General features: G+C 31.9%; 1 protein-coding gene across 1 annotated transcript in view; it reads right to left on the reverse strand.

Annotated features, from left to right (window-relative positions):
• The window catches only part of LOC107445048 (MAM and LDL-receptor class A domain-containing protein 1), a 157,602-nt gene that overhangs the window by 108,389 nt on the left and 39,672 nt on the right, over positions 1–9,541 (reverse strand). The window contains exons 19-22 of the mRNA XM_071185771.1: positions 8,129–8,371; positions 6,043–6,084; positions 2,879–3,022; positions 808–949 (exon numbers count right to left, since the gene is read on the reverse strand). Coding sequence (XP_071041872.1) covers positions 808–949; positions 2,879–3,022; positions 6,043–6,084; positions 8,129–8,371 — 571 coding nt within the window. The remainder of the gene's footprint in view (positions 1–807; positions 950–2,878; positions 3,023–6,042; positions 6,085–8,128; positions 8,372–9,541) is intronic.

Consider the following 9,541-nt stretch of genomic DNA (forward strand, 5'->3'; position numbering starts at 1 on the left):
TATATATATATATATATATATATATATATATACCACCGTCATAATGCAAGAATTAAATTTGTAATCATCAACTAACAGGAAGTAAAACAAGTTAAAGTTTTATTAAAAAAAATTTCAATTTTTTGAATCTGATTCTCTCATGTTCAAACGAATCATTTAGCTGATTCATCCATTCACTGGTTTACCGTTTCGATATAAATTTATTCACATGATGACTTTCTTAGTCCTTTTCTCCCCTTACTCACTCGACACACCAAGAATCATCAATAATAACACTTGCCATAATGACGAGTACATTCATAAAAAGAATTTTTGACAATCGCTGTTAAATCGCGATACTTGAAATCCATGGCATCTTTACTTAGACTAGCATACATTAATAAAGGGCATGAAAACTATCAAAGTAGATGTAATCACGTCATGAGAGAAACTCCGGTAGGAAGCCATTCACAGAAACGAGAAAAAATAACTTGTAATAAAACTATTTCATATCTAGCTTGTTCTCGGGAGGAAAAAAGCACCCATGACTGCTATGGATTATAACAGTTATTACATGCATAGATTAAAAAGTTTATGGTGGTCATGGATACTTTACTCCTCCCGAAAACAAGCAAGAAATGAAATGGTTCTACAACGAGTTTTTTCTCTTTTTCGAGTAAATCTTCTACTGGGAGTTTTTCTCGTGATGATAGGGCAATATATAAAGCTTAACCTTGAAAATCAACTGTTTCATTTCACGCCGATCAAATTCAGACCTATAATGTATCACTTAATTATACTATATTTGCATTTACATTATGCAATTACCTGCTTTTTCCGCCTTCTACATTCATGAAATACCAGAATCCAACACAGAAATTTCCTTTCCATGATGAATCAGCACCATTGGAATGTATCAAATTTCCCTCCTTCGTAGAAGTATCGTCGCCTTTTATGTATACATATCGGCCTATGAGGATGATAACAATTAAATTTATTTCTAATGGATTACAGAAGTAATTAGAATTAGAATAATACTAATTCAAACAGTATCTAATTATTTAAATCTTTAATTTTAAGTTTTTATATTATTCCAGATGAATGAAATTAAATATAATATGTAGTACAAAAAAGTATACCACCCACATTTATTCAATTCTGGAATAATACTGTGAGTCCAAAAGAATTTTAAATGAACATTCTCTCTTGTTATTTTACAAAAAAATCATTTTGTTATGAAAAAACTTCCTAATTTAATGGCACTTGAAATATATTCTTTCAGTGAAAAATATTTTCAGACATTGGGGGTAGAAATTAAGGAAATTTAGTCATTGACACGAAGAACCAGTAACCAAAAGACATTCACAAACCATCGATATTTTCACTACTCCGTTTACCAGCATAGCTCAGGTTTTTTTTTATTTCGTATTAAATTTAATTTAAATGAATAACTTCAATTGAGAGAATGTCTAATACTCAAGATTATGAAAGAATTTGCTTTCTAATGACAAAAACACAAAAGTAAAAAACAAAACAGCATACTATTCCTTTACAAGAATTGCTGGTATAGATAATCACTGATGCTAATTTTAGAGTGGTCCGAGAAAAATTTCAATGGTCTCGGATCATTTAAACCCTTACTGAAAAGCTGTGAATGGGCAGTTTACGATCTCACGATAATTGCTTCCTAACGTCATTGTAGTCTTGAGACAAGGTGACTTTTCCTTACAACGATTTCCGTTTTTGACTCACTCAGAATTATATTACGACTGTCAACTATCGTTGACAATTTGACAGAGGTTGTTATTTCTCGGTTAGGATGTTCTATCCTCTCCACAATATTCTCTAAATAGTGGCTGGGTGGCGCAGTTGATTTGTCGTCGGCCCTCTGTGCTCAAGTCTGCGGGTTCGATCCCGGCCCAGACACCGAATTATCGGGATGCAGGAAATCCTCAGTGGCTATGTCGTATGATTATGCGGCATGTAAAAGATAACTGGAGTGCCTTATTGGCTCTTGATATTTTCCGGCAAAATTAAATTCCTAGTGCACTTTAGCATCCAAATAGAGTCTCGGTGCTGCCATCCAGTGTAGCAGAAACTAGACGTCCAAATTAACATGACCAACTGCACCTCACCCATTGTGGTGGTCCTGAAAGAGTGGATACCACCTCTGGAGAACGCCCATTGGAAATAAAATAAAAAATATTCTCTAAATTGCCGACCGGCCTGTGTAGGGGTCACAGGACTGGTCTTGCATCAGAAAAGTTCTAGGTTCGAATTCCGGGCAAGGCATGGATGTTCTTTCATTCTCTGTACTATCTGTCCTTATTGTGGGAGCAACGTTGGCCCACCTAAAAATGGTGCCCCTGAAAAATTGGCTAACAAATCTGTCCTGTAAATTCCTATATAACGAAAGGTCATTCCCCAGATGGGCATTGGAAAAATAATATTCCCTAAATCTTTCATCGTTCTATTTTTTTAAAATTTTTTCTTAATCATAAAAGAACCTAAATTCTTAGAAAATAATAAAAATCCACTCAGAAAACACGTTCGCGAAATAGCCCGAAAGATCCCCCCCCCCCAAAAAAAAGGATAGAATTAACATGTTACCTGACAGAAGAGGAAAGGTTGTGGGACATAATGACACTTGTGCAACTTAAAAAATGCTATAAAATTTTTCATATATTATGTTTTAATATTTCTTCAAAATTGGTCTAGCTTTCTGAACAAACAAATATAATCAGATGTCTTACTAAACAAAAAAAAGTGTTATACAAAACATTGCGTTAATCTTCATCATCATCATAATTACTGAAAGCATTTTTCCACAGACAGAAAGTGAAAGTTTAAAGCGTGAAAATAAATTATATTAAAAGTATATCATTCATATAAATCATACCTTGAAAGTTTCCGAGAGTGTGATCAAATTTCGGCATTTTGTCAGTGATTTGGGGTGGCTTGTTAAGTGTCCACTTAATTTTACTGTTGTCTGCACTCCAAGAACACATTTTTCCGTCATCAAAATTACAAGTAAATTTTGTTTCTGAAAAATAAAGTAACTCTATAGTTAACATAAAATATATAATATTCTATTAACCCTTAAATATTTAACAACTGTTTAATTGACTAATAGCCATTCGTCTAACAATAAGCCCTCTAAGAAGAGAAGTTTCCCTCATAAAATCACAAGTAAATTTTGTTTCCAATAAAAATCATACTTTCGTTAACAATAAATTAATAATATTGAATTAACTCTAAATAACTAAACATTCGTCTAAAAGACGGTCATTCGTCTAATAGTCTGCCCTCTAAGAGCAGAGGTTTCCACCATTAAATCACAAGTAAATTTTGTTTTTGAGAAAAATAGTCCCTTCGTTATCATTAAATTAAGATTCAATTAAACTTAAATAATTAACATTCATCTGATAGTCAGCTCTTTAGAAACAGAGGTTTTCCCTTTTAAATCAAGAATAGATTTTATTTCTGAGAAGAAGAAAAATTATAATTTCGTTATCTTTAAATTAATATTCAATTAACCCTAAATGGCTAAACATTCAAAAATAGACTACCAGCTTTTAGCGGTTAGGAGAATTCAGAATGTTACCGTAACGCTTCGACATCTTCACCAATTGCAAATATTACAATTTATAACTAATCTTTTATAACAAAAATTTAACGAGACTATCGTGTTTATGAAATATTAGTAAAATAAGCATTAGTCATTTAATTGTTCTAGGCCTATTACCTCTCCACCATGTGTTACTATACCTTGAAGTAGTTTCTATCATGAATTAAAAGAAGAAATTAAGAGAAAACAAATGGCTTACAAAATTATAAAATGTTAACTTGTACTTAAATTGTACAACTCTGAGGTTTTAAAACGTAGGTGGTAGCCAGCCAACGCCTCCTATAACTGAAAGCCTCCACACGGTTTTTTATAGATAGTCCGATCAGACCACTGTGAAGGATATTCACTTTTAGATAGAGTCACTTAATACAAAATCTAGTTAAAATAAGAAAGTGGTAGCAAATATATGACTAAAAATTTTTTTTTATTTATGAATATTATTGGTTTGCCTTAATCACTTGTCAGCCACTACAGATTCAATTCTCAAATTTATATGATGAATTTCTCTCAATTACTTTTGTAAAAGATTTTGGATTCATGCCATACCTGCCAACTTTCACTCTTTCCGATAATGGATTTTCAGAGTGGTTGTAAAACAATAAACAAAAAACAGTCTGACTCACAAATATATTTATATTTTGATCCCGTTGAAATTCGCTTGCGCAAAGATTATAATTCTTTGATATATTTATTGTAATTATATATATGTAGTGGTGGTTAAACTCATTTATTATTATCATTATAATTGAAAAAATTAATTGGAATAACCTGAGTATTGCTACCACTTTAAATATGAAAATAAAATCTTCCGGAAAATCCGGAAGAGTTGGCAGGTATGTCATGCGCACAACTGGTTCACTTTCTAAATAGTCTGCGCGGACTACTTATAAAAGACCGTGCGGAGGCTTTTTGATGTAGGAGGTGATGAGCCAGCACGAGAAAATCGAATTAGTCTGTGCAAAGATTGGCCTGTCACTTTGTTCATGAAGGTACTTTCTTACGTTTTACATTACTGAAAACTGTTACGTTTTTGTCTGACTGGAATGGGCTAATATTAATTTCTTGATTAAATAAGTTTTTTGTCCTTCACGGTTGATAAATAATATAAAATTTAATGATAAACTTGCAATTGTTTTAGAATCACACAATGAGCCCTTCTCATATTGATTCATTGACAGTTCAACTCATGATTGCAAGACAGTACGTTTTCAAGTATTTGAAAAATGCTAAGAATATCCCTCAAAAAGTTTAAATCTGCTAAAAGAAATTCTTGCACAAAAGCAGAGAGGCCAACTGCTCCAATTTAAGCAATATATTTTATGAAGTGGTAGGGAATCCATAACCATAGACTACAAGAGTTTAGTTAATTTGGTTAAAATTAACTCACCACGAGACCATGTTCCTTATGATTTTTGCGATTTAAGTGCAGAGTGGGAAGAACTAAGGAGGAAATTGCAAAAAATGTGATCAATTTTCTACACTTTGGAGGAAAATTTCTTCTAGTGGTATCTAAACTTATATTTTTATGAATGATTCTTTGTTTTGTGAAATTGATTTAAAGTAATTTTCCACACCACTACATGTAAAAGATTCAAAACTTTGTATAAAACTCCACATTTTCCCCAATCTCTTGTGGTAATGCTTTTAAAATATTGGCTAAATTTCAAAAGTTCTGAAAGCTTCAGTTTTTAAGTGTCTACTGCTCTGTGAATTATATTTCAAAAAGCACAGTTGTTGACAGTTCTGCATTAACCTGTTAGTTCCCAGCGTCATATTTATAGGACAGTTTCCTTTTTCAAAAACATATATAGTGGTAGGACAACTGTTTCAATTTTGTCTTTTATCTGGGAGAATTAAAAGTTTCCCTTCTACCATAATTTATGAGTGATTTAAGTTTCCATCACTAGATGCATAACTATAAGATGCAGGGACATTTCGAACTGAAATGGTTACAAATAGTTGATATTAGCCATTTAGTTGAATAACATATCATACCACTTTTTTCATTAAGTCATTTTCTGCACCACTTTAATTTAAAAAGTCGGGATTAAACGGGCTAATCAGAGAACTATATCTTACATTTTAAACTTCGCAATCACTAGAAAATTTGATTAAGTGGTAACGAATTAAGCACAAAAATCTACGGAACTTTGATTAATTTTGCAACTTTTTTCGATGTTTACAGCAGTATAACTGAAGCAAGTGTCCATTTTCATCAATTTATAAAGTATTCATTTGTAGAGGTGGAAGAAGCAACTTTGTACTAAAAATCATATATATCAGGAAGCATTTTGTTACCCCTTGGTATGCTACATGGGGAAAAAAATTTCCCAAATAGCAGAGCAAATTCGAATGTCTGCACAAGTGAAGAAGTAACTAAGTACAATACATAGAACAAATACTTTTAGATACGATAAGAAATGTCAATTACTTACTCGGCATTTCAGTAACAATGACTGGTGGTTCAGTTGTTGGTCCTAGAAAAGTAATTCAACAGTTAAAAGAAAAGTAATTAGTAATAAATAGATGAGATTGTTAAGATAAATTATAGAAAATATAAATTTCTCGCCAAGGATATTGACATACTTTGATCTACAAATCATAAATCAATATTTAGTATACCAATACTTGTGTAAAAATCCTAAACAAATGTAATCTTTCATACATTCAGTCGCTTACATTTAAAATTGATTTAAAATGTTTAACTTGCAAGGATAGTACCCGAAGTATCACTCACGAAGCGGGGCTGAAATTTTTTTACACATTTAAAAAAAAAGTTTATTTAGGTTAGAAAATAATGTATAATACTTATTTTGTGTAAGTATAATGAATTATTATTTAAGTTACAAATTATACAGGGGAACAATTTTTTATTGCATTTATCTATGAATTTGATCTTAGTTAATTCAGGTGTGAGGATCTCAAATCTAAAATTACTTTTGTTAGAAAAGCTACATATTTTTTATGAAATAGTATTTTTAATTTAATTTAATTTTTGTCTGATAGTAGAAGTTTATAAAAAAAACGTATGGCTTTATACATAGTTTTACACTTGTCTACTCATTTGAAAATAACACTTAAGACAGAAGAAATATGACCTTAACGTATCTAATCATGAACTGATATGTAGTAGGTATCGTATTCACTGCCTACACATTCCTAACACTGCCTACGTAGCAGAGAAGTGGGGACACTTAGTATTCTTAGTATTAGCATACAATTACTTTTAACATACACTTACTATTAGTATAGAAGTGGAGAGTGAATTTAAAAAAATCCTGGTGTCGTAAATTATTATTGAATTGCATAAAAACTGTAGTTTGTTGTGAAGAGAAACTAATTGCAGATTTGAAATCAATGACACGAATATATCTAAGATCCGTTCAAAAACATGCAACAGAAAACAAACAAAAAAAAGTTAATTGCTTGTTCTCAATGTTTTCAAAAACTCCGATATCTACCTTGAATGTGTCTCCAAGTTACATTCTGTCACCAAGTACTGTTTTATTTTTTTGTAAAAAAATGGATAAATAACTAAATTTAATGATTGTATTAAAACTTATACATGGGAGCATAATCCGAACTGAATGTTAACACGTTCACGCCGGGAAAAGTGAAAATACTGGTACGGGAAAAGAGAAAATACTGGTAGAAGAACTATTTCAATATTAGATAATATTCGGGAGGAGTTAATCTATTCTCAACAATAACAATTCACTGTAAGGAAATTTATCACAGCGAAGAAGCAATTCAATATAAAAATTGCATCCGTTAAAAACAATTGGTAGTTATGGATTTTTATTATTCCCGGAAAAAAACTAAAAAATGAAATTTATTGTTACCAGTTTTAACTCCGGTGCGCTGCCAAGATGAGACAATCTAGCGTGACCCACCGGTGGGTCACCCCGGCGTGAACGTGTTAAGAACACATCGCTCATTGGCTGCAATAGTGGCACAACTCAAAAAATCAAGTTTTGAAATAAATTTAAAGTTTTCATTGCTAAGCAAAATGCGTAAGAAATGCTTTAGTTTGCTTTAACGAAGATTGCCTTCAAGTTGAATTATGAGTTGTGCTAGTATTGCTTCTGAAAGAATGTGTATTTTCATATTTACACCTGTGCTTAGTCCAAAAATCGTGTTTGAGTTGTGCCACTATTGCAGCTCATGAGTGACATGAATAAAATTCTTAACAAAAACTTGATTGCATGCGAACACAGAAGTTGGTTCACAATACAAATTAAATAGTTGGACGAAGACATGGCTCAAAACTTAAATTAAATGGTTGAGTGAAAACAATACTAAGTTTATAATCCGAATTGTATGATGACATAAAAGTTAGCTTATTCTTAACTCAAACTGAATGGTTAAGTGAGATCACAAAAATAGCTCAAAATCCAAACTGATCAATTGCGTTCGTACGCATAAATGTCTCAGCATAAGTAGAACCTAAAATTAATTGAAAGGGTTCAAGTCTAAAAAAGGGAAAAGTTTTTTATGGATTTACAAGAAGTTGAAACTTACGATTGCATTCTCCATCCGCAACAGTGATGTCATCTATGGCTACGAATGACCGCGAACCCTTTTCCTTTCTAGACTTGAAATAAATTTGAAATTTATCTCCTGCATCAACAGCTATGTTTTGAGCTTGTACTCGCCAAACTTTTCCTGTGTTATCATTCATAGTGAATACATCTTTATAAATGTATTTCATATCTTGTTCGCTGTTATCAAGCAACATCTTTCCCAAAGATAAAGTGCTGTTGTCTGCAACGAAAAGGAAATATAAAACACACACTTTCTTTAATGCTTTAATAACAATAACTTTAAAGTACAAGATACAGTCGATATTTATGAAGTTCCACGTGACAAATTAATTCTGCTGTTAAATGTTATGAGAAAATTACGTATTTAGAAGATCTACATGTAGTAAATTCTCTCTGGTGAAATTTTCAGCTAAGGAGAGTAATATTTGACTATTATTAACATATTTGTTTGAATAATAGGAAATGAGTTTAATAGTTCATTGAATAAAATCACAAAGTTTAGTTTTTGGAAATTGCTTTATCCTTATGATCTTAAAAAAGCGTATAATATTAATATTAACTATTGCATCGTATTGAGACAAAGTTATCATTAAAGACATTAAAATTTCCATTATCATGATAAAACGTGAGAAAAAAATAACCACTCTCACACTTTTTTAATAACGCATCCAGGAGGACAGAAACATATGATTTAAAGCATATTCAGTAAGTCCTCAAAGTTTGCTTAATATTTCAATGAGGACAACATTTCATCTTATTTTAATTTTCCTAAAGCTTGTAATGTGCTTCGACAAAATCCAATACGTCAGTCAGGAGTCAAAAATGCGTAAGTTCTACAATTTCGAGACCGACAGCATGATGAAAACCATTTGGTCACTACTGCGTGCCGTCCATCTCTATTTCCAAAACAATATGGAACTTATCGATCTGATGCTGATTGGGTTTTAAGTTGCCATCGGGTATTTCGACAATATCTTTCAAAATGTTGTTGCCTTAATTATTATTTGACAACTGGCCGCGATAGCTCATTGCCTTAACCTTTGCGCCATCACAGCATATTTCCCATTATACCTTGCCAATAAATCCAAGTGATTGCACACATGAGTTCAAAACTAAGTATCCACCACAGGGAGTTTGCTCAAGCCTTCGGATTCCTTTAGTAGTCCGATGGAACGAGCATAAACTGCACAATGGGGAAAAAGAAATATGTCACAATATTTGGACAACTAAAACGTTTGCATTACTCGTTCATGGGTAGCCCATGCTAAGGAATTCTCTATTTCCAGGTAGTGTTAATTTGATTTGGTTTGAATTCCAATAGTACACAGATGGTCACCGCTCCCATCCCTTTTCTTCTTTCAGTTTTAATGTGATATATATATATATATAT

This window comes from Parasteatoda tepidariorum, chromosome 9 (genome assembly GCF_043381705.1).
Source record: "Parasteatoda tepidariorum isolate YZ-2023 chromosome 9, CAS_Ptep_4.0, whole genome shotgun sequence".
Lineage (NCBI taxonomy): Eukaryota > Metazoa > Arthropoda > Arachnida > Araneae > Theridiidae > Parasteatoda > Parasteatoda tepidariorum.